Here is a 25,965-nt window from a genome sequence, read left to right on the forward strand (position 1 = left end):
TGTGGAAGGGGGAAAGAGAGAGTACGGAGAGATGGAGGGGGAGAGAAGCAGATGGTCATTTTTCCTGTGTGCCCTGACTTGGAATCAAACCTGCGGGACGTCCATATGTCAGGCCGATGCTCTGCCATTGAGCCAACCAGCCAGGGACCAAAAAAATCTTTATTTTGACCATCATTTCATAGATGCTAGTTTGGGGAAAGGGTCTTTGGGAGCCAGGTAGAGGGGAGTGGAAGAATTGTCCAAGGGTGTGTGGATTTGAGCTGCTGCATTTCTAACTCAAGATCTTGAAATGCATCATGATTCCTGTTCATAGGATTGTAAGGTTTATTTAGATAATCTTGGAACCAATGCCAACAAGACTAAATTGGAGTGAGCCTTTGGCTATTATGGACCACTCCAAAGTGTATGGGTTGCTAGAAACCCTTGTGGCTTTGCTTTTGTTGAATCTCAAGATTCCCCAAGATGGAGCCAATACTGTCTGAGAGCTAGATGGGAGAACATGTGTGGCTGCCGGATAAGGATGGAACTGTTGAATGGTGAAAAGAGAAGTTGAGATCCTGGCTGGTGGGCTCGGTGTGTGAAAGTCCCAGTTCGGTTCCCAGTCAGGGCACACAGGAGAAGTGACCATCTGCTTCTTCACCCCACCCCACCTCTCATTCTCTCTTCCCATCCTGCAGCCATGGCTCAAATACTTTGAGCAAAGTTGGCCTTGGCCCCAGAGGATGACTCCATGGCCTCGCCTCAGGCGTTAAAATAGCTTGGTTGCAGAGCAATGGGACAGCGACACAGACAGGCAGAGCATGGCCTGGCAGGGGGCTTGCTTAATGGATCCCAGTTTGGGCCCATGTAAGAGTCTGTCTCAACCTCTCTGCCTCTCACTCAACATATTGTAGACCAGTAGTTTTATTGCTAGCTTTACCTAGTGGCTAGATAAGTTTCTATTGAATGAGTACAAAAAAATGTTTTACATAAATGTAAAGGCATGCTTTAAAATTAAATACCCATTGCATTTTGAAGTTATTTATTACATATTCTTACAAGCTAATATCTTTTTAAAGTATGATACTTTGTAAAACACTGTGTAATATGAAGTGGAACTAAACAAAGCTGGCAAATGTAAAGTGTTTCTCTTCTCTTACCGTTACTTTTGCATACTTTGCAAACTTTACTAGGATATCTCTTTTTATCTGAAGATGGAATTTGCACAGGGATGTGCTGCTTCATGTTGCCTGATAATCTTTGCAGATGATCTTTCTGAGGAGCTCTCATACTTCTAATATTTGATGGATCAGGATTGCTAAATTCTGAATCTGCTGATTTATTTACTTCCGATGAGATCCACTCTGTTGCTACAGTTAAAAGAAAGTCTTTGTATCTTACTCGGCTTTCTGGATTGAGCACTTGATAAATCCTGAATGTATTGAATAGTCCACAATTAATCAGGTAAAGCACTACTTTCTTTGTTCATTTTATTGTTTTTCTAAGGATACTACATGTTGAAAAGTATTGGTCGGCACGATCAACACCTTGCATATATACTGCACAATGGAAACTGGCTTCTGTATTTCCTTTCCAGTATGCCAATTTGTCTTTTCTGTTTTACAAGAGGAAGCATCATAGATAGTTGAATTAATTCGAACTTCTCTTTTATCTTTCCAAATCAATAATAAAACATCACTTTTTCTTCAGAAGGCTATTTCGCCTCTTTTAAGCGTAGATGCTTCATCTTTCAAATATTTTGGCAAGCCTCTATTTGTTTGAATTGTTCCGCAACCTCTTGTTTTATGTAGTAATAAAGTTTCTGCAACCGAAATGCTATTGTATTGTAATAGTTATCTTGGTATATGTGATGCCCCAATTCCAGATACAGCTGAAGTAGTGACAGAATAGTCATTCAATTTTTTTCCTTCACCTGTGTAAATTTCCATATTGCAAATATGCCCAGTCCTACTCTCACATACCATTCTTACATGTAAACCATACTTAATCATTTTAGCTGGGTTGTAAGTTTTAAATAGAAGATGTTCCCTCCAGGGAATCATGCCTTCATCTAATGATAATTCTCGCATAGGTTTATATATCGTTTGAAATTTACTAATAAAGTGGTCGAGTTACAGATTGAATTTTAAATAGCCTGGATGAAGATTTAGTCATGTTTGCATTGTCATTGAAATGCCAATAAGTCCAGATTTGTTCAAAATGATTTTGACCCATTGTCTGAGGAAATATTGGAACAGCTAGAACTGGATTTGTAGGCCAATATTCTTTCCAAGTATCCTTTTGAACATGCCCCATTTGCCCTATAAGTCCTAAAAATGTTTTCAGATCTGTTGGAGTAACAGGAGACCACTTTATTGCTTTGGAAATTTTGTGCTTTCCCAAATTTTGGTTATAGTATATGTTCGATTGATGACAAAATAGTTCAAACAGACATCAAAAATCAAGTTGGTGACTTCAGTGATGTTCTTAGAATCAGATAGTGTAACTGTAACCCCAGAATTACCTTCCAATTTTTCCAAATTAGGTTGAAAGTCCTCTTTTGACCAATCATTATCTTGGCAACCAATATGCAAATTATACTCAAAATCATGTTTGAAATTGTTCAAATGTTCAGGTCTGGAATCACTTGAAATTATTATTTTTTGCCTTTTTGAAGGAATAATTATATCACTATCACTGTCAAAGCTTTCATCAGTTTCATTTGGAATATCTGACAAATTGTCAGCAAGTATATCCAGAATTTTATTATGTTCTTTGTCACTATCCATGGTTACTCAGCACTTAAAAAATATCAAATTAATATAAAACAGTTATTTTTATTACTAACGACAAGAGATTAATCACTTCTATTTTCCTCTGTAATTTTTAACTTCAGTGAATGTGTTTTTCTGTTATACTATTTCTCTCTAAATGACAATGAAAAGCCGAGAATTCTCATGATTAGCCACAAGCCTTAGAATAGAAAACATGAGAATTCTCGTGATCTGTCCTCAATGTGTTAATAATAAAAAAAAAGAGAGAAAAGAAAGAAAGGAAGACAAAAAGAAAGAAAAGAGAAGTCGACATCTTGACCCACCTCCCTCTTGGGGTTGTTGCCCCCAGATGATTATCCAAGGGGTCCTCCACCTTGTCGCAGTTCTCCAAGATGGAGAAAGCTTCTTCCGCAGCCAGAGCTGGTCCCTTTCTAGAGACAGGAAAAAGAGAGAGATCAGTGTCTCGGGAGAGAAATCACAAGCCGTCCCAATCTTTCCTAGGTCTCATAGCCAATCTGGGTCAAATGAAAGGAAACAGAAGATCAGTTTGCAAGAGAAATGGTTTATAGGAAATAACTTCATTTGACAAGAGTATATACAGAAAATTCAAGTTTTGTTTGAAACTTCATAAGCTTGGTGCATTTTTAAGATGTTTTAGCTGTTCACATTTGTTTGTCTTGGAGCAGTGACACATAAAGATGTAATTCTCTATGGTTTAAAATGGATCATATGAAGCATGTAGTATCAAGAATTGTTACTTTACAATGTTCCCTTAAGCAAAACTGAATTTGCTTTAAACTTTAGTCTTGCATGAACTGATAATAGACTTCTTAACTCCTGCCCAGCTAAAGTGTGATGTTTAATATTATGGAAACAAAACAGGCAAAATTTGGACTTAAGGCTTTTCATAGCTAGGATATAATATGCAGCTGTAGTTGAATGAGCAGGCTTTAAAAGCTGCTGTGAACACAAGCCAACAGGTAAAAATTAAAGCTGCAACTTTAAACTATAGTAGATTAGGGGTTTAAAATTTTTTAACTGGTCTTTATACAGGGCAGAAGTTGTCCAGTTGGTGTAGAATCTAAGAAGGTTCAAGAAAGCCAGTTTACCTTTCTTTGCTTTAGGTTATAAATTTCTTATGTGCTTGCTGTATGTGAGTGAACACATAACCCTTTGTAATAGCATTCTTCATTTAGAAATTTGAGACTATTCAAAATATCAGTGTCCTGCCAGTTTAAGGGTGCATTGTAGAGCTGAACTTTGAGTTACTGTGCACAAAAATTTTTTTCATGCTGTCATTAGTAATATGATTTGTGAAAATCCTTGGTATTAAACTTTTGATTACAAAAAAAAATCTTTATTTTAAAATTTTATTTTGAAAGTAACTTTAAAATTAATATAACTATACTTTGGATGACAGGGAAGACCATGATAAAATAAATATAGGGTGGGGCAAAGTAGGATTTACTGTTGTGAGTACACAAAATGCAGAGTTTATTCTTATGTTATTATTTATTTATTATTGTATTATTTTCTATACCAACAACTATAAACCTACTTTTGCCCTACCCTATACAATCATCTGATTTGAATGCCCATATTTTTGTTTTTGTTTATAACTGAGTTGGAGTCAGCTATAAAACTGAAATTGCCCTGGGCTACAGTAAAGAATAGAAACAAATACATGATGCATACATGCCAAATAAAGACCAAATATTGTAATTTCTTGCTTCTGAAACAAAGGTTAAAAAAAATTATAATAGAAGAAATAGTGGGAAAGTTATCACATAGCAATATTGATATTTCAAATTAAAACAGATCTATGTTGTATTAATTTCCAGTGTAATTTAGGTCAGGCAAAACAATATTCTTTGTTACCTTAAAATTAATGTTAATTTCAAATATTTTAGTTTAAGCCCTGGCAGGTAGCTCAGTTGGTTAGAGTATCATCCCTACACACCAAGGTTGTGGTTTTGCTAATGGGTCAAGGCACACACAAGAATCAATCAATGAATGCATAAAAAGGTGGAAAAACAAATTGATGTTTCTCTCTCTCTAAAAATCAATCAATAAATAAAACAAAAATAAAATTTTTTATTAATTTCAATTTTTCTAGTTTAATATTTAAAAAGAGCTATGAACATAGGTTTATACCAAGTTTTCTACTTGCACATAGCATATATTAGGGTAACTTTAAAATTGAAAGTTTATCACATTGGGTATATACAACAGTCCTTGCAAGGTGAACCTGTATTATTCAAGATTGACAAACAGTGCTATATACTCTGTATGACTGATATATATAAGGAACATGATAATGTTAGTTGAATCACAGTTTTAATTATCTATATAGGTTCTTCATATTTATTCATTCAATTGACTCAAACTATCCCAGAGTTACTTTTTTCCTCATAATAAATGCACTGAATTAACAGTGAGGAGTTGCAGTGGTTCTTGACTTGTCACTAGGGACCCCTTAGAGCGGTGGTTCTCAACCTTTCTAATGCCGTGACCCCGCAATACAGTTCCTCATGTTGCGGTGACCCCAAACCAAAAAATAATTTTGGTGGCTACTTCATAATTGTAATTTTGCTACAGTTATGATTCGGAATGTAAATACCTGATATGCATTATGTATTTTCCGATGGCTTTAGGCGATCCCGCCGGGGTCGTGACCCACAGGTTGAGAACCACTGCCTTAGAGCATCTATGAAATCTATGGACCCTCTCTGAAGAAAAATGGATATATAAAAATATTACATACAATATAAAAATTACACACATAAAAAAAGAGATAAGACTCTTAAATTAGATATCTGTGAAATCTAAGGCAACTTCTCTTAGAGTTTCCATTTCCTCATCTGTAAAATGCAAATACCATCAATCTCATGTTATGTAGATTGAATGAAATCACGTTCATTATGGTGCTTGCAATTTAGTAATTGCCAAATTAAATGGTAAGTATAATTATTATTAAGGCCAACACTGACCTCCTGTCTTACCTCTAATTATTGTTGTTTGAGGTGTTCTTGTGCTGATTGTTCATTGTAGCATTCCAAGGGCAATTTGTTCTTTCTACTGGTAATCTCATTTATTTGGCTTTTCCTTTTAGGCTATTTTTACAGATGATAGTGAACCATGAAAGCACCGAAGAATAATAACATCTTTAATGATTAAGAATATTAAGAGGCTTTTAATATTGCTATGATCAATTCCAAAGGTGATGAGTAATAAACAGAAATACAATATAAGAACAAGGATACTTGAAGGGCAAATATATTGGCTCACAAATTTAAACTGGAGATCTGATACATACTTGTGGCATACAAGAAAATTGGGGAAGTTATACTATACTTACATCATAGTTTTCTTGAAAACTAAATGACAATATAGTGAGTAGCACATAACTGAGATTTAATCACATATGAATAATGAATGATAAATGGATACTAAGTCAGTATGGAACATTGTATTAAGTTGAGAAAGCATTTATTCTATTATTCTCAAAACTGGTTATATTAAAAATATACTTTAATTTTTTAGCATGCAAGCAGAAAGACGGGGTCAGACAGCAAGGGAGAGAGATGAGAAACATCAATTCTTTGTTGCAGCACCTTAGTTGTTCGTTGATTGATTTCACATATGTGCCTTGATGGCAGAGGGCTCTAGTTGAGCCAGTGACCCCTTGCTCAAGCCAGCGATCTTGGCTCAAGCCAGCAACCATGGGGTCACGTCTATGATCCCACACTCAAGCCAGTGACCCCTTGCTCAAGCTCATGAGCCTATGCTCAAGCTGGCGACCTTGGGGCTTCCAACCTGAGTCCTCAGCATCTCAGACCAAAACTCTACACACTGCCCCAATGCCTGCTCAGGCAAAAAACAAAACAAAAAAACATATTTTTATGTTCATATCTGGAAAATAATTCAAAACTATAGAAAATTTACAGAGGCAATAAGAGTGTTATGAAAATAATGTAAAGCTTTGGAGACTCACAATTATAGGAGAAATCCTTATACAACAAACTCTAAGGTACTGTACAAATTCTTTTATTTTTATTGTCATTTTGGTATTTTTAAGTATTAAATATTACATGATATGTATAGGTGACAGGTTGAAATTAAAAAATACTTTGGATATGTGTCACTGGAGTCATCATATCACGATGAGAGTTTTCAAAACACTAAAAAAAAGCTTTATAAAAACTTTCAATTATTATAAAATGCTTTTATAAGTAAACAGTAACTTCCATCTGTGTGGAAGATCTCAAAAAGTGATCTTTTTTTTTTTGTATTTTTCTGAAGCTGGAAACGGGGAGAGACAGTCAGACAGACTCCCGCATGCGCCGGACCGGGATCCACCCGGCACAACCACCAGGGGCGACGCTCTGCCCACCAGGGGGCGATGCTCTGCCCCTCCCGGGTGTTGCTCTGCCGAGACCAGAGCCACTCTAGCGCCTGGGGCAGAGGCCAAGGAGCCATCCCCAGCGCCCGGGCCATCTTTGCTCCAATGGAGCCTTGGCTGCGGGAGGGGAAGAGAGAGACAGAGAGGAAGGAGGAGGGGTGGAGAAGCAAATGGGTGGTTCTCCTATGTGCCCTGGCCAGGAATCGAACCCGCATCCCCCGCAAAAAGTGATCTTAAAATATGTACATGAGACCCTAGCCAGTTGGCTTAGTGGTAGAGCGTCAGCCCAGTGTGTGGATGTCCCAGGTTTAATTTCTGGTCAGGGCACCCAAAAGTGTCCACCTGCTTCTCCACCCTTCTCCCTCCACTTCTCCCCTCCTGCAGCCATGGCTCAATTGGTTCAACTGCATTGGCCCAGGTGCTGAGGATGGCTCCATGGAGCCTCAGCCTCTGGTGCTAAAAATAGCTCAGTTGTGAGCATGGCCCCAGATGGGCAGAGCATTGGCCCCAGATGGGGGCACCAGGTGAATCCCAGTCAGGGCACATGCAGGAGCCTGTTTCTTTTTCCCCCCTCCTCTCACTTGGAAAAGAACACACACACACACACACACACACACACACACACACACACACACATATGATGAAACATGTTCCCCTCCCCAAAATGATGACCTTATTAGAGATAGTGGTTATTTACCATCACAATGATTCTCATTTTAGAATGCTGAATGCCTCATTTCAAAGTACAGTATGTTCTGGCTTTCCTTTAAAAAAATTTTTTTTTAGACCTTACGCTCTTATGATTCTATGCAATTTCTAAAAATATGCATAGAAGCCAAGCCTGTGATTCAATGTTTTCATAGTTCTATTCAATGTAACAGACTGGGAAGGCGAGCTAAAGATTACTCCCTCTATATTTTGAAAGATTTCAGAGTTGAACGCTAGTATATTTAATCTGTTGCTGATTTTTCTTAAGCCTTGGCAATGTCAGGCATCCTGGTATATGTATTAATTAGTGGAATATTTGTCATTCTTACTGCTCAGACTTGTTATAATTGTTTTGTTTGTTTATATGGAACTTCTACCATGTGTTCGAACAGAAAATTCCTATGTAGTTAAGAACTTAATTAACCAGTGCCTGACCTGTGGTGGCACAGTGGATAAAGCATCTACCTAGAATGCTGAGGTTGCTAGTTCAAAAAACCCTGGGCTTGCCTGGTCAAGGGACATATGGTAGTTGATGCTTCTTGTTCTTACTCCCCTTCTTTCTCTCTCTCTCTCTTTCCTCTCTAAAATAAATAAATAAAATCTTCAAAGAAATTTTAAAAAGAGCTATTCATTTTTAATCAGATATTTGACACAGGAATCCTTTTTAAAACAAAATCTTTTGTTATTATCAACTAAGTTACTGCTTTTGATTTCAAAAGCACCTGTTTCTGATGTGTACTAAACAAATGTGTAATTTCTTGTGCAAGACTTTTTGACTGTTTTCAAGCACCATATGTGAGATGGTTAGAAGCAATAATATATTAATATTTCTATTTAACCCTTTCAAAACTGAACTGTATTTTTTTAAAGATTTATTTTCCTCCTGATTTGTTTGCCAGCATTCAGTATTGTTGAGCCAGATATATGTTTATTTGCTCATGTTTAGCTTATTTCTTGTAACTTGCAGTGTGCTCTACATTTTCAGTCCTTAAGGGATTTATTTTATAAACTGTGTACTGTAAGGTTTATTGGCAATCAGATGGAAAATTGAGTAAGCTTACACCATATTTTGTAGAAAAATCTGCTTAGCTCCATATTTCATCCATGAACAATTTATAATGTGAACAGTCTTAAGGAATAAATAAAATATAAAATGTAAAAACAAAAAATCAATGTAAAATTTTTAAGTTAAACAAAAAACCAGTTCCTGAGTGCAAGAATTATTAAATTGAATGGAATCAGCTTGAAGTAGGGAATTTTTAGATCATTTCTTCCATGTCCAAGGTTTTCTTGTGATCTATATACTTCATAATCTCTTTTATTTTATTTTATTTTGTATTTTTCTGAAGCTGGAAACGAGGAGGCAGTCAGACAAACTCCCACATGCGCTCGACCGGGATCCACCCGGCATGCCCACCAGGGGACGATGCTCCACCCATTTGGGGCATTGCTCTGTTGCAACCAGAGCCATTCTAGCGCCTGAGGCAGAGGTCATAGAGCCATCCTCAGCGCCCAGGCCAACTTTGCTCGAATGGAGCCTCTGCTGCGGGAGGGGAAGAGAGAGACAGAAAGGAAGGAGAGAGGGAGGAGTGGAGAAGCAGATGGGCACTTCTCCTGTGTGCCCTGGCCGGAAATCGAACCTGGGACTCCTGCACGCCAGGCCAACGCTCCACCACTGAGCCAGCCGGCCAGGGCCCATAATCTCTTTTAAAAACCATTTTAAAAAATTTACTTATTGACTTTTAGAGGGGAAGGAAGTATGAGAGAGAAAGAGAAATTGATCTGCTCCTGTATATGCCCTGATTGGGGATCAAACCTGCAACTTTTGTGTATCAGTACTCTCTGACCAACTAAGCTTTCTGGCCAGGGCTATACTTCATAATCTTTATTGCCTCCATAATCTTCATTTTCACTTTTTTTTAGCGGATGTGGGGGGACAAACAGGGACAGCCATAGAGGAAGGGAGAGAAATGAGAAGCATCAATTCCTCACATAGCACCTTAGTTATTCATTCATTTTCTTTCATACTGAATGCATTTTCACTTTACATATAAATTTCTTAGTTAAAAAAAATGTGTTAATATTCAGCATTTGAATGGCTATCAGGAAGGCTATTACTATTTAAGCACAGTTCTTTCATCAATCTACTATATGTACATAAATTCATTCCTTCTACAAATTCACTATTTATGCCATATTTCCCTTTTAAACAGATTTCAGTTAATTTTTCATTGCCACCATAAATATATTAGTTGATTATATGTAAATTTTATATTAATTTACTATTATATAGTCATTAAATTTGGAAATTTGGGGGGTAATTTTACTTTTTAAGTGGAAAATACCTTATAATTCATACATAGGATAGAATAATTGGCATTTTTATGAAGAAAATAGCTTAATCATGTATTTAACATTAAATGAAGTTAAGAGAGCAGAGTAAAAAGTATTCTGTTGAGTTTTTTCCATGATGTAGAGAAAAAGAAACTTTTAACACGTGAAATTGATTTGAATGGGTAAAAAAACTTACATTGTACATTGATTTTTACATGACTCATACAGAATTTAAAGTAATTATCTTGAAAAGATAAGAATGGTAATGTCAGGTGATAAAAGTGAATGTGAAAAAATGTACTAGGAATTATTCCATTACTTATTTTCTTCTTCCTTTTTGGTGATGACTAAACCTTGAATGGACTGGTTGGCAGAGACTTACTAAAAAGCCTCTATTTCAACTCTTCTTTCTGGCATTTAAAATACTCCAAAATCCCATCACCTTATCCTAATATAAATTTCTCGCCTGACCTGTGGTGGCGCAGTGGATAAAGCATCAACCTGGAATGCTGAGGTTGCCAGTTCAAAACCCTAGGCTTACCTGGTCAAGGCACATATGGGAGTTGATGCTTCCTGCTCCTCCCTTTTCTCTCTCTCCCTCTCTCTCCCCTCTCTAAAATGAATAAATAAAGTCTTTAAAAGTTAAAAAAAAAAAAGATAAATTTCTCTAGCGCCCTCTGCTTAGCTTATACTGGTTCTAGTTAATGGCCGACACTCATTTTTGCTTTCAAGTTGGCTAAATTGTATCCCCCACACGAAAATTTATGAGGTTCTAATTGACAGTATCTTATTTGGAGACAGGACCTTTGAAAAGGTAATTAAGGTTAAATAAAGTCATAAGAGTATGCTCTAACCCAGTATGTCTGGTGTTCTTTTAAAAAGGGACATTTGGAGGCAGACTCACATATAGAAAGAACACCACATAAACATGAAACAACCATCTACTAGCCAAGGACAGAGGCCCCTGAAACCAACTCTGTTTTGGACTCCAGAACTGTGAGGAAGTAAATTAGTTTAAGCCACCAAGTCTGTGGTACTTTGTTAATGGCAGCCCTAGCTGCCTTTGCTCATATTGTTCCCCTCACTGAAAATGCCCCTTCCTTTGATCCACATCTATCCAGATTATGTCATTTAACATGGAACTTAAACAGTCACTTGGTGAAGTTATCCCAAACATACACATCCTGTCTTATTTCCCTTAGCAGAGAACTTATAGTCTGTACACAGATTTTTAGCAATTCCTAGCACATAAAGTAAACATAAGGATTTCATGAGTTAATATAGATAAAATGCTTAAAATAGTGCCTGACTTGCTCTATCTGTTGCTGCTAGTACTACTTATGCATTTCTCTAATGAAATCATGGTACTACTGACTTTTAAATATAAAGTTGGGCATGTAAGTGCTAAAAGCACTTAATGTATAAACAATTTAGGGGAAAATGAGACATAGTTCTTGCCCTTAAACTTACTGTGTAGCAGTGCAAAACCCAATTCTATAGGAAGCTTAAATTTTAAAAAAATGGGTTCAGAAAAATTTCACAAAAGATGAGTCCTGAAGGAAGATGTATTAGTTATCTTCCTAACTAATTTGGGTTAATTTTCTGCATATCATATTAACCCAAATGACTGCAGTTTGAAACAACAAATATTTATTATCTCAGATTCAGGAGGGGAGTTAGCTAGGTGGTTGCGGTCTCTTATGAAGTAGGTTAAGCTGTTGGCTGGGGCTGACGTCATCTCAAGAGGGCACAAATACTTGCTTCTAATCTCACTCACGTGGTTGTTGGCACGTTTCAGTTCCTTATTGGCTGTTAGATCTCATTTCCTTGGCACATAGGCTTCTCTATAGTCTGCCTGAATGTCCTGTGACATGACAGTTGGCTTCTCTCAGTGATTCCAGAGAGTATGCCTTTTATAATCTAGTCTCCAAGTCACAGTCGCTTCCACTTTATTCTATTTATTAGAAGAAAGTCACAAAGACCAACCCATATTCAAAAGGAAATGAATTAAGTTCCACCTCTTGACAAGTAGAACATTAAAGAATTTGTGGACATATTTTTAAAACCAACATAGAAGACTGAAAAGAATCTGTTAAGACACTTTTGGGGGAGCAAGGTCATTCACAGCTGGGGAAAAAAAACTGCAAGGACATGAAGTATGAAGCAGTGTGGAATACTGGCATACAACTACCAGTGGTTCCTGAGGTTGTACACGTAGGGAGGTTAGTTATCAAGAAAGTCTTATGGCATGTGCTCTCCCTCCTGGGCGCACACCTATGCCTTTCCCGTTCCCTCTTCTTCCCCAACAGGTGTGCATCTCCAAAACTCTAAAGGACCGCACAAGACTTGCAACCAGAGAAGCTATAGGCAACAGCAGCAGCTTGTCCTGGGCTAACCCCTCTGAATCTGTCCATGAGGCCTTCTTTTTCTTGATTTCTCAGTGAGCCAAAGTAGCCATGCCTAGCCTCTCCTGTTGCTTCTTTTATCCTAAGCCCTTCCTTGTTTCACTGTCCCCAGCTTTAATAGTAAACATACCCTCTGCCTAACCAGGCAGAGGTGTCGTGGATAGAGTGTTGGACTGAGACGCAGAAGACCCAGGTTTGAAACCCCAAGGTTGCCGGATTGAGGGCAGGCTCACCAGCTTGATCGTGGGGTCACTGGCTTGAGTGTGGGATCATAGACATGACCCCATGGTTGCTGGCTTGAGCCTAAGGTTGCTGGCTTGAGCAAGGGGTCACTTGCTCTGCTGGAGCCTCCTGGTCAAGGCACATATGAGAAAGCAATCAATGAACAACTAAGGTGCTGCAACCAAGAATTGATGCTTTTGATCTTTCTCCCTTCCTATCTGCCCCTCTCTCTGTCTCTCTTGCTAAAAACCAAACAAAAAACCAAACATACTCTCCAAAAATAAAAAATAAAAAAAAAATTAAAAAAGGTCTTTATACCTTTTTTACGAATAGGAGTTTGTCTTTTACCCTGTAGGTGATGAGGCATTGTTATAAAGATTTAATGCAGGGGAGTTTAAGTTGTACACTAGAAACTGGTGGTAGTTTGGAAGACAAGGTAAAACTTAGTAAACAAAGATTAATTTCTTCCAAAACTTCAGATGAGAGATTATGAGTGAATGATTAAGAGAATGGCTGAAAGAGTGGAGAGGTAAGGATGGATCCTAGTCATGTCTAGACGGTAAAATATACAAGAGTTGGCAATTAATTGTGGGATATAAAGAAAGGATAAAAGCTATCAGGCTTGGCAACCAGCATGTGGTACTATTTCTCCAAATTATCCTTTAAATTAGTACAAAAAAAAACCCTATTCTATGAAATGAAATAAAAATAACTATAATAGTCACTTCTGAAAAGTTGAATTAACACCTTGTACATATCCTGTTAGTCCTTTGTGAACTTACAAATATTCACAAAATTGTAATATTTTAAAACTTTCTTCACACTTTGTTATGTTGATAAAATTTCCTCCACATCATTTTTAAAGGCTGAGTACTGTTCTATAGTATGGATGTAGCTTAATTTATTTAACCAATATTTTAGTAAACAATGCAGTTAATGAACACTCTTACAATAGTTACTGTATCCTTAGGATACATTTGTATTATAGGAATGGCCCTGTCACAAATTCATGCTCGAGGCTTTTGATACATATTGCTAAGCTGCACTCTAGAAATGTGCCAATTTATACTTAAAAGAAACCATTTTGCTAAACTCTTGCCAGTATTATCCACTTAATCACTTGTTAACACTTAAAGACCAAATTAATGTGTAACATGTTACATCATTTTTAAGTCTAACCTTCCATTATGTAAACTTTTATATTACCATTCAAAGCTTAAAATTTATGCATTTTAGCTAAAGAAACTGAGGTCATTTTATTACAAACCAGACTATTTAGTAGGAGTTTTGCCCTAAATATTTATCAGTGCTAATTTTTTCCCCCTATAGTAACCTTATAGATTTCCCAGAAAAATGTACATTCTTTCATTATCAAGGGCTGGAAGCTTGGCATATTCCATTAGTTTAGTCCTATTTTTACTAACTGTTTCCTTGCTTGGATTTTACACATTGTGTGTTGAAGGAAATCATTTAAAACATTTACTACTTAAAAAGTCTGCCTAATCTTGGATAAGGATCTATTTTCTACATTCAATGGCTCTTTTATTCACTGTCTCATACATATGACAGTACTTACCTAATTCCCCATACATATGACGTGTGGGGAATAAAACAGTGAAAAACAAATGTAGTCCCTGCTCTCATGAAACTCACATTTTTAGTAGGGCAAAGGGAAACAAATAATAAAGAGATAATGCTATTTTTTAAAAAAAGGGTCATGTAAGATACAATAAATTGGAAAAAGAAGCTACTTTAGATATGGTGGCCAGGGAAGAAGTGTTGGGAGATATCTGAGTTAACACCTAAAGGATGAGAATGAGTTAGCCATATTAAAATAGAGAAAGCATATGTCAGGCAGAAATAAATAATACATAGCAAATGCAAAGGTCCTGTGAAGGATCAATAAACTTCAATTGTGTACAAGAGACCCTAAATTGTAGCTTTAATGACAGTTTACTTTTTTTATGTCAAAATCTTTTATTTTTTTATTTTATTTATTCATTTTTAGAGAGGACAGAGAGAGGGAGAGAGGGAGAGAGAGGAGAGAGAGAAGGGGGGAGGAGCTGGAAGCATCAACTCCCATATGTGCCTTGACCAGGCAAGCCCAGGGTTTTGAACCGGCAACCTCAGCATTTCCAGGTCGACGCTTTATCCACTGTGCCACCACAGGTCAGGCCAATTATGTCAAAACCTGAATGTAAGAAGTGCAGGGCTGGTATGGTGCTCTACAAAGGCTTCAAGGCCCCAAGTTGTCACCCATTTCAAGTTTTGCCATCCCTAGGATGGAGGAAGTTGCATGTGGCCCAAACTGGCAGCTAGCGTTAGAGGTCACATCTGTTCTCCAGGGTGCAGGATATAAAAAGAGAAACAAAGGACTGAAATGTGCAACAGCTGTCTTTTAAGGATGGTTCTGGGAGGGTGCCCCATGATATACCAGAACCACCACATGGCTATAGGGAGGCTGGAAACACAGCTTTTATTCTGGATAGCTACATGCCCATGTCTATTACTATGAAAAAATTAAGAGAAATTTGTCAACTAACAGTCCCTGGTATAGATAGGAAAAAAACTTAGTACATGACAGAGATAGAAAAGAAGGGTGAGAATCAGATGTAGATAGAAACCAGATTATACAGTTTTAAAGCCCATGATAGGGAAGTGGGTTTTATTCTATTCCAAGTGAATCCTCTGGAGGGTTTTAAAGAAAAGAGTAATGTACCCTAACAAACGTTTTTAAATGATCCCTTTGGCTGGCATGTAGAGAATGCTTTGAAGGGGTGCAGGGAAAAGATTTTATGGATTTTGCTGTGTGAGATGATGGTGTCTTGGAGAGGGTGGTGGCATGAGAGGTGATGAGAAGTGGCTGAATTCAGAATATGTATTAGGAAGAGCTGATGGTACTGGACAATGAGTTGGACTAGAGTGTGAGGAATCACACAAGATTCCTAGCTTTACGCCTAAGCAAGTGAGTGAAATGTTGGTGGTACTGTTTATGGTAGGACAATTTGGATCCAAATGTTATTTCAATACCAAAGGTTTTAAGATACCCAGAAGCAGATTAAGGTGGGTTGAGGCCACAGGTGCAGACGAAAATATTGGGTGCCTTAAAAAAACAGAGACAGAAAAAATAAAAATACATATTAACCATCTTTTTAAATAAAAAATATTATGTACTGGCCCTGGCTGGTTGGCTCAGTGGTAGAGCATCGGCCTGGCGTGCAGGAGTCCCAGGTTTGATTCCCGGCCAGGGCACACAGGAGAAGCACCCATCTGCTTCTCCACCCCTCCCCCTCTCCTTCATCTCTGTCTCTCTCTTCCCCTTCCGCAGCCAAGGCTCCATTGGAGCAAAGATGGCCCGGGCACTGAGGATGGCTCTGTGGCCTCTGCCTCAGGCACTAGAATGGCTCTGGTTGCAACAGAGCAACGCCCTAGATGGGCAGAGCATCGCCCCCTGGTGGGCATGCCGGGTGGATCCCAGTTGGGTGCATGAGGGAGTCTGTTTGATTGCCTCCCCCGTTTCCAACTTAAAAAAAAAAAATTATGTACTATTAACATTTTATTTCCAAAAAAATTTAAATATATGTCTAATCAATAAGTTTTGAACTAATAGTTGAACATATATAAAAGTATAATTAAAATTAATGATAGCATACATGAGTAACAATCAGAAATTTGAACAAAAAATCATAGAATTTTACTTGAAAATTACAAATGTGAAATTTTTTCTTGCTTTTTGTTATGCAAACTTACTCTCATCACAATCAATAATTTTAAGTAAATTGCTCTATGTAAAATGGCCATATTATTTAGTCTTTCCTCTGACATTGAATTTCTTACTTTTTTTAAGAGTCAGAGAGATGGATAGATAGGGACAAACAGGAACGGAGAGAGGTGAGATGCATCAATCATTAGTTTTTCGTTGGGACACCTTAGTTGTTCATTGATTGCTTTCTCATATGTGCCTGGACCATGGGGTTACAGCAGACCGAGTAACCCCTTGCTCAAGCCAGTGACCTTGGGTCCAAGCTGGTGGGCTTTTGCTCAAATTGGATGAGCCTGCGCTCAAGCTGGTGACCTTGGGGTCTCAAACCTGGGACCTCCACATCCCAGTCCGATGCTCTATCCACTGCACCACTGCCTAGTCAGGCAATTTTTTACTTTTTAGACAAGAAAATGAGTGTTTCTTCAATGCATTTGAAATTGGCATGGTTAACAAAATTTTCAAAATAATTTCCACATTTGAAAAAGTTGCTTTCATATCTAATGGTTTTTTATATATTGATCACTTGTCTTCATCTAAAAAGATTAAAAGCTGTTCCAACTCATATTTAAAATTACTTGAATCAATGTCATCTTTATACATTTCTATTAACACATTTTTTTCTACATACAATGTAAACACAAAAAAACTAAAACTACTTATAACATTTTCATAGATTTTTCCGTGTCTGTTCAGTTCTATTAAATGACTCCATATTACGTAGAGTACACTATGTAAAAAAATTCCTTTGGATTTTCTGTACATGTTCACTTGCAATCATCTTCAAGTGTTTTAGCTGTTAGTTCAATTTTGTTCAAATTGTGTTTCCATTAATAAAAATTTCTAGACTTTTTTTTTTTTTGTATTTTTCTGAAGCTGGAAAACGGGGAGGCAGTCAGACAGACTCCCTCATGCGCCCAACCAGGATCCACCTGGCATGCCCACCAGGGGGCGATGCTCTGCCCATCTGGGGCGTTGCTCTGTTGCAACCAGAGTCATTCTAGCGCCTGAGGCAGAGGCCATGGAGCCATCCTCAGCGCCCAGGCCAACTTTGCTCCAATGGAGCCTTGGCTGCAGGAGGGGAAGAGAGAGACAGAGGAAGGAGAGGGGGAGGGGTGGAGAAACAGATGGGCGCTTCTCCTATGTGCCCTGGCTGGGAATCGAAGCTGGGACTCCTGCAAGCCAGGCCGACGCTCTACCACTGAGCAAAACGGCCAGGGCAATAAAAATTTCTACTTTTTAATAATGACGCTTTAACACTTGTGCAGTCAATAGATGTCAAGATTTACTTGTTGCATTAATCCTTTGCAAAATTTTACTCCACAGGACTGTCATTACAAATTTCATAATCACTCAAGTAATGATTTTGCTTCAATAACAACTTTTTTTCTTTTGTGGAAATGCGTATCTCATCTAAAGCCTCTTTTATATTTTTGTAGCCACATTTTAATGCTAAAACTGCATCAGCCCTGGCAGACCATCTTGGTATCTGACAATTTCTTTAATGTTTAAGAACTTTTATCCAATTTAGTGCATAACATGTTCCATCGAAGTGTTGCAAAGAATAAAAACAAATTTTGTACAAATAAAAATGATCTGGAAGCATTACTACACCTCTCACAAGCAACATTACCAACTAAATTAAGTCAATGACTAGAGCACAGGAATTAACATTGCTGATGGGCACGTTGTCTTATTCTTGCTTGCAGATAATTGTAATTGCCCGACATATTTGCTGCATTGTCATACGATTGTCCATGGCAATATTTTATATCTACTGGCAAATTTTGCAAGGTAGATAAAATTGTCTCTTCTAGATACTCCACATCATGTCTTTCTATGGGGAAGAACTTAAAAAATCTTTCTTTAACATCCCCACTTGCTGATATATAGCACACTGCAAAATAAGTTGATCCACACACACAACATCTTGTACAATCTAAAATACCATAATGTTTTGCATTTTAGTTCCTCCACAATGTGTGCCAAAGAGAATCAGCAATTATTTGCAAAAGTCTATCACACTTCTGATGCAATAAGTAATTTACATGTCTGCTACCTTGATTTCCATACTTTTGTAAGTGCAACTTTAAAAAATCGTCATATTTGCCTGACCAGGTGGTGGCACAGTGGACAGTGTTGGACTGGGATGTGGAGGAGCCAGGTTTGAAATCCTGAGGTTAACAGCTTGAGTGTGGGATCACAGACATGACCCCATGGTCGCTTGCTGGAGCCCAAAGGTCACTGGCTTTGCTGGAGCCCCACAGTCAAGGCACATATATAAATGCAATCAATGAACAACTAAGGAGCTGCAACCAAGAATTGATGCTTCTCATTTCTCTCCCTTCCTGACTCTGTCTCTTTAAAAAAAAAAAGTAATATTTGCTCAAATACTCTAGTCAACTAACTGCCTTTTCTTGAAGTTGCACTCTCATTATGGCCTCTAAAAGCAATGCCCAAACTTGCGAGGAATTTTATTGTGGATGCAATTCTTCGCAGAATCTCTCTCCAATAATTTTCTTTTTACAATGTAATTTGCAGATTTTGAACATCAATGCGATTTAACATAAAGGAGCACTTGTATGATGTACACAATGAAGTGACATGTTCTTTTGACATTTCATGCTCAGTTATTCCAATATTTTTCCAATTTTGGAACCTTGTAGTCCACTTAAGACTTTGAGCCCGAAAACATTTTGCATGAGTAACAATATGATTTGGATGTTTTGGAAAAAATTAGCCAGGTCATTTCTTTTTTACCATTTGAAATTTTTCTGTAAAAATGGTCTTTACACAAGCCTCTGTAGTAAATGCGATCACCATGTTTATAGGCTGATTTAAGTGTAGTTATATCGCTTATATTTTTTGATTTATTTGAAATTAGAAATTCAACCATTTCATTAGATAAAACATTAGGCCAGAGAGCAATATTTTTTATTGTAATTTCAAATGGAATATTTTCTGTTTGAATTTCAATATTTTCTAATGGACTTTCTTCTATATTTTTTACTACTGGTTTTTCTTCTGGTTGACTGTTGACTGCTTCTTCATCTTTCTTCATCATTGTTGCTTTCTTCTATACCTTGGTTTTCAACTTCAACTAACTCCTTTTGTGACTGATGAAAGCTCCTTGTTCTTCATCTTCATTGTTGCTCAATTATGATGGCCTGAATGGCCAGGGCCAGTTATAAATATGTCCAATGCTCCTTTCTGTTGGTTGGCAACTTGCTCGCTTTTTAACTTGTCTTTTTTCAGCCCCTGATAGATGTCGTTTCATTTTTCTAGCTACCAACAAAAAGAAAAACATAAAAATTAATAGTCTGAATGATTAGGATACTAGAGATGTTTTCGTTATAGTGCAATAAATTGAGTTAAAATTAAAAAATTATTCATAAATTACAAAAATCCAGGCACTGATGTAACTAACAAGAATTAATTTTATCTTAATATAATTTCAATAGGAATTTTATTTTAATACAATTTCAACTTACCTGAATATTTATTTATATGCACTGAAAACTATTTTTAGAACCATAAATGAAACAAGTACATATTCACAAATTTACATCCCTGCATATCTGTGTACATTGTAAGTCTGCACTGCAAGAGAACCTCTGTAAGTACAAAGTAGCAAATACGATTCTATTGCTCCATTGCTGGGATGAGCAGTAGCTCAGCTGCACCCGGGGCCTATGCAGCGTAGTATGTGTCTAGTATGCAATGTAGTAATGAAATAATGAAAATAACTGAATATAAACATACTATCAGGTTTTACCGCCCATTGTAAACTTGTACGTAATTAAAATTGCACATATGAAACCAAACTTGGTGTCATTAGAAAAAAGTGTCAAGTTGGGGTTTTGCAGGGCCCTTCAGAAGTCAGGGCCCAGGGCATGCACTTGGTGTGCCCGCATTTAAATCTGCCTCTGAAGATACCTGTCCTTTTTATCTTTTACCTTGATAAAATTTTAGTACTGTCTACATCTTTTAGAAAATGTGACGCTGGCCTGACCAGGCAGTGGCACGGTAGCTAGAGTGTTGGACTAGGGTGCAAAGAACCCAGGTTTGAAACCCCAAGGTGGCCGGCTTGAGTGTGGGCTCATCCAGCTTGAGCATGAGCTCATAAGCTTGAGTGGGGGGGTCACTGGCTTAAGTGTGGGATTGCAGACATCACCCCCTGACCGCTGGCTTGAGCCTAAGGTCACTAGCTTAATCAAGGGGTCACTTGCTCTGCTGAAGCTCCCCTCCTCCCCCATCAAGGCACATATGAGAAAGCAATCAATGAACAACTAAGGTGCTGCAATGAAGAATTGATGCTTCTCATCTCTCTCCCTTCCTGTCTGTCCCTATCCCTCTGTCTCTGTCAAAAAAATAAATAAATGTGACACCTCTCTTTCCTACAACTAGTTATTTACAAAATCATTCTCTTCCCCTAAAAAGAATTTTTTTTCTCACTCTAAACTAGTAATTTTCCATTAAGGTGCTTAAGAAATTTACATTTCAACACACAAAATACATACAAGGTTTGGACTGTTTTTCAGTAAACATAAGAATATCCACCAAAGTGGTGAATAGTTAAAACTATCTACAAAATGGGTAAATTGGATCAGTATTAGCAATAAAAATGAACTTTTTAATGCAGTAGGATGATTTAATAAATGTACTATTTAGAATGCTTACTAGAAAGCCATAAACATAAGCCCTTAACAAATATTAGCTCATTTAATACCTAGAATCAACCTCTAAGATAGGTATTACACGAATTTTACAATTTATAACAGATTGGACACCAAAAATAGGAAAATTTAAAACTTGTTCAACAAGACTGAAGTTTATTCTAAACAAAGTTTTCTCAAGAAAGACACAGTTTATTTTTTCCTAATGCTTCCACCCTACACATTTACCGTGAAAACGTTTACCTCTTTCAGTAAAATATCAAAGGTAACAAAATCCTCAAATTAGACCTGTCCCTTTCTAGTAGTGGTTTCTCTAATTTTACCAATGTTTACGCTACTTAAAACGTGTGATTTTGGGGTAAGTACAGGGATGTTAATGGTAAGGCCATCCTTTGGCCTTAAACAAAGTTCTATATATATGTCAAACCAATAGATTAAATGGTAATACTTGATGTAACTACATATATGTAAAAGCATTATCTTTTTTTATTATTCCATTTTATGATTCCAAATACTAATGATTATACTTTCAAGTTATTAGTGGGTTAAAATGCTCAGTAATAAAGATATAGGTACATAGATGTATTCACATACCTACATGTGTTACATTTATTTAGAGGCGTGTTCAGTCTTTTAACACATCATCCTACATAATATAAGAGCAACCTGAGAGGCAGGCAGGAAGGAACTGTTGGGGAAAAGATAGGGAAGAGTATAAACAAGTGTTGTTCCTCTTGAACTTAATTAATGTGAAAAAAACAGTGAAGCAGAATATATAATGAAATGAATGACCATGTAAAACACTTTCTTCTGGCTAAATCAGCACCATTCAGAGTTTAATTTACACAGTATATACTAATATTTCAAAATAACTTGTATTCTGTAAACATGACAGTCACTTTTGATTCTACAGTATGCTTATTTTTTTTCTATTTATGAGTGCTATATACTCTTTGTCCTTCTAAGATAAGTTTTAAGTTGGATTATAGTGACTTTTTTTTGGAAAGAAAAGGTGATTTTACAAAAGAAACAAACAAGGGAAGTAGAAATTTTATTTCCTCCAAATGAATTGCACGTTATATTAATAAGTTCTATCACTCAAACAAATAACAATTTTCACTTTATGAAATTACACAACCCCAAAAACATATTGCAGAATCCCTTTATAAGTCCAAAAAGGTTCAGTAGTAACAAAAATGGAAGAGTTCATTAATTAAAAAAGAATAGAGATATTTTTATTTCAAAGAAAACATTTAATTTCTTTCTGAATGGCAATTATCTTACTGGAAAGCAGAGACTTTTTCACTTTTGAAGTTTCCACCAAAGTCACCATAACTTCAAACGGCCTCGCTGATAATGATAGCCCCGTTCAAGCCTATGGGGCGCCTGGGACAGTGGCCGCGGGAGAAAATGCTACCACTTGAACTCAGCCAGCGCGAACGCAACCCAAAACTACTTAAAAAACCTGCTCTCCCAATATGCTCCCTCCCACCAAGTAAAAAAGAAAAAGAAAAAAGGAAGGATGGTGAGAAGATACAGATGGTTTCGGCAGAGGGAACTCACTTCTCAGGAGGCGATGACGGCGGGCTGCCGGTGGCTGCAAGTGTGTGCACGGGCCCCGGAGGCTGCGGGGCGGAGGGGGACAGGGGACAGCGACCAGTCTGCTTCAGGTGGCGGGGCGTGGGGACACGTCCCAGGAAGACCTGGGGGGCGGGGTGCCCGACACGAACACAAACACAAACACGCTCCGCATCCCTGGGGAGGGCGGACCGAAGCCACCTCACCATTCCCCGCCCCTGCACCCCGCGGCCCACCTTGCACCCAGGGCCTTTGCCCAAAGTGAAGCAACCCGCCCCAGGGGAACTGTAGCGGCCGCAGAGGCCCCGCTCGCTGTAACGGCCGCGCGGTGAAGCTACGAGCCTCCGGGTGAGTCAATGGGAGACACGACGAAGGCTGCGGGGAGGGAGGTGACGGAGTGAAACACCCCTCCCCACCCACTCGCGAACGTGCGGGAAGCAGCCTATCCACCCCCAACATTGCCCGGTCGGCAATCACCGCTCCCACCTTCCGCCGCCGCCGCCTTGAGGGAAGCCGGAACGACGGGGGTCACGGCGGGGGTCAGAGGGTAAAGGTCCTGCTCCCAGCAGCCTCCGCGGTGGATACGTCGCCATCTTGGATCCGGGGGACAAGAAAATTCATGCGGTGAGTTTTTGGCAAATTTTCGGAAGTCTGGCGGCGGGGCGCGCGGCTGGGGCAGCGGATTCGGGGTCCCCGCAGGGCGGGGGAATGCCTCGGGGCCGGCCCGGTCGCGCCTGGGGTCCGCGGGCAGCGTCCCGGCCCGCCGCTTCCCGTTGCTTTTGTCTCGGCTCCAATCGAGAGGGAGAGCGGAGCGGGCGGGGAGGGGGGGTGGCGGCGGTGGAGGGAGGGAGGGAGGGAGGGAGGGAGGGGGTGTGTATGGGGAGGGTGGTGGATAGGACGTAAAGCGTCGCGGTACTTGGGTCGCTGCAGCGGCAGCTCTGGATCCTAGGCCCGGTCCCCTCGACGGGCGCTGGGGCTCTCCTCAGACTCCGTTCCCACGGGCTCCTGCTAGCGCACAGGAGCCTGCGCCGCGCTGCTTCCTGGGGAAGAAGAGAAGGCAGCCGCGGCGGTGGCTAAGGAACCCGGGCCCGCTTTTAGACGGCGCTGTCGCCTGTCCATCAGCTGCCGCGGTCCTTGGCTGTTCACATTCTCTCAGTACACGCACATCACCTGCAACTTGTGTGTTTTTCTCTCTCCTCTCCGTGTGTGTGTGTGTGTGTGTGTGTGTGTGTAAAAGATGGGGACTAGCTAATGGGTATCAGGAGCCTCCAGGCTCTGGGATAGGGAAGGCTTTGGATGATGGGAGGAGCGCAACTGTGATGCTTCCTCTGCCACCGCAGCCGGAGGGTGCAGCTTCCGTGGTGAGGTGGAGACTGAGGCCGGATGGTCCTGGGGTGGCGGAGGAACCAGAGACGCTGCTGTCTGCGAAGTTGCTAGCCCTGGTTTCTCCTTCCGCCGGCCCCCCTCCACCCTTTACTGGCTTGAGTCTAACTTAAAAAGTTTTGCAGAATAAATGAGTGGGGTTCAACGAGGCCCTCCTAATTCTTGGTTAAGGCTCTGTGGTCCGTGTATACAGGAGAGAAACTGACTCTCGATGACTGCGATCGTTTCTGAAATGCAAGTTGTAGTTTTCTTTTATAGAAGCATTTCCACGGTTTTAGAATTTGCATTTATCCCAGGCCCTGTGAGTACAGAATTACCACCAAAAAGTCTTACATACGGGTATCACACTCACGGTTGAAACCTAAACACCAGCTTCCTTTGAATCCTCGGTGATGTCTTTACTTTCAGCATCCAGAAGACTCGAGTACAAAACATTTTGTTTCATTTTCATAAGACTCTTGGTCAAAGGATTCTACTCCTTTCTTACTCTTGAGGACTGTTTCTAGTAAGTGTAAGGAAATTAAGTGTATACTGATATCAACTCTTACATTCTTGGCGAAATGGTAGAGGTACTAAGTTAAAATCTGTTCAAGAGGGAAGCCATACTTGAATTTAGTTCATTGTTGAACAGTTTTCCTGTCATGCATGGTATTAGTAATTTCTAGACATCTGGAATAAGTGCAACTTTGATTTGCCCCTTTAAACCACATAAGTGAAAATAATAAATTATGGGTGAGGGGAGAATAGAAATTTGAAAGTTTGTGTATTTATATATCACCCTTATGTTGAGTTGTTAAATAATACTTTCTATAGTTGACAACATTAGTTTTCCAAATGTCAATGAACACATTTCTTTTGCAATTCTAGGAGATGACTTTATTCTAGATTTAAAGGATTAAGAATAATGGTGGACTGAAATGGTTAAATATCTATACATTGAGATGGCTAGATGTCTACATTCTGATCTCTTCATTGAAACTTGGTCATTCTAAATGGACCAAGATCTTTAGTAAGTTCTGTATGTTGAGCTCTTTAGTTTATAATTCTTCTGTAATATTGAATCAGAAGGAAAAAATACAAAATTCACTGTAAAAAAGCAAAACTTCTATTTTACTTCTTTCTTGACTTTTTAAGATCCTCTAATTTTAAAGAGTTCAATTTCTATTATTTTTTTCTAAGGGCTTGAATTGCAGTGATTTCTCTCAATACTTAGTATATTAGGAACTAAGAAACTTTTCACATGTTTTGCAAACAAATAATGCTACATCAATATAAATGAGTTAATGTACGTATCATTTGCTGGCAGAAACCTTTTATTCTAAGTATACTTTGTAGAGATATCTGTAACCTAATCTGATACTCTTAGGTAATGAGACTTGCGTATTTTTAACCAAGCAACAAATGCAACTTTTAAAAAAATTACAATTTCTATACTTTTGTTTTAAAGTAAATTTGTATGGTGGAAAAATGATAGCAAAATGTGTATGAGTGACTTACATTCCTTTCATTTGAAAAGTATTTGATCTTGAAGGTAAAACTCAGATATTCCTCCCAAAGAGAACTAATTATCTGTCTTTTTACTTAACTTTGGTTGAATAAAATTTTTTAAAAATATTTATTAATTTTTAGAAAGAGGAAGGGAGAGAGCAGGACAAAGACAAGAACATCTGTTCGTATACGTGTTGTGACCAGGTATGGAACCAGCAACCTCTGTGCTTCCGGACGATGCTCTAACCCACTGAGC

At 38.6% G+C, this 25,965-nt stretch overlaps 1 protein-coding gene, 1 long non-coding RNA gene and 1 pseudogene across 4 annotated transcripts in view; 2 read left to right on the plus strand and 1 right to left on the minus strand.

Moving 5' to 3' along the window:
• Nucleotides 1–289: 289 nt before the first annotated feature.
• On the plus strand, nucleotides 290–3,339 carry LOC136391483 (serine/arginine-rich splicing factor 3 pseudogene; annotated as a pseudogene).
• Nucleotides 3,340–16,653: 13,314 nt separating this feature from the next.
• On the minus strand, nucleotides 16,654–22,962 carry LOC136394813 (uncharacterized). The gene is made up of 2 exons (XR_010749237.1): nucleotides 22,824–22,962; nucleotides 16,654–19,869 (listed from the first exon to the last, which is right to left on the minus strand). It is a non-coding gene; the product is annotated as an uncharacterized lncRNA (long non-coding RNA).
• A 388-nt stretch (nucleotides 22,963–23,350) lies between these two features.
• Nucleotides 23,351–25,965, plus strand: part of CNOT2 (CCR4-NOT transcription complex subunit 2) — a 128,472-nt gene continuing 125,857 nt past the window's right edge. The window contains exon 1 of one of the 3 annotated variants that reach the window (XM_066368551.1): nucleotides 23,351–23,462. Coding sequence is in view for 1 of the 3 variants with exons in the window: in XM_066368550.1 (XP_066224647.1) it covers nucleotides 23,458–23,462 (5 nt within the window). In the remaining 2 variants the exon portion in view is untranslated. The remainder of the gene's footprint in view (nucleotides 23,463–25,965) is intronic. The other 2 variants (XM_066368553.1, XM_066368550.1) reach the window with 2 other exon arrangements.

This window comes from Saccopteryx leptura, chromosome 2 (assembly GCF_036850995.1).
Source record: "Saccopteryx leptura isolate mSacLep1 chromosome 2, mSacLep1_pri_phased_curated, whole genome shotgun sequence".
In the NCBI taxonomy this organism is placed as follows: domain Eukaryota; kingdom Metazoa; phylum Chordata; class Mammalia; order Chiroptera; family Emballonuridae; genus Saccopteryx; species Saccopteryx leptura.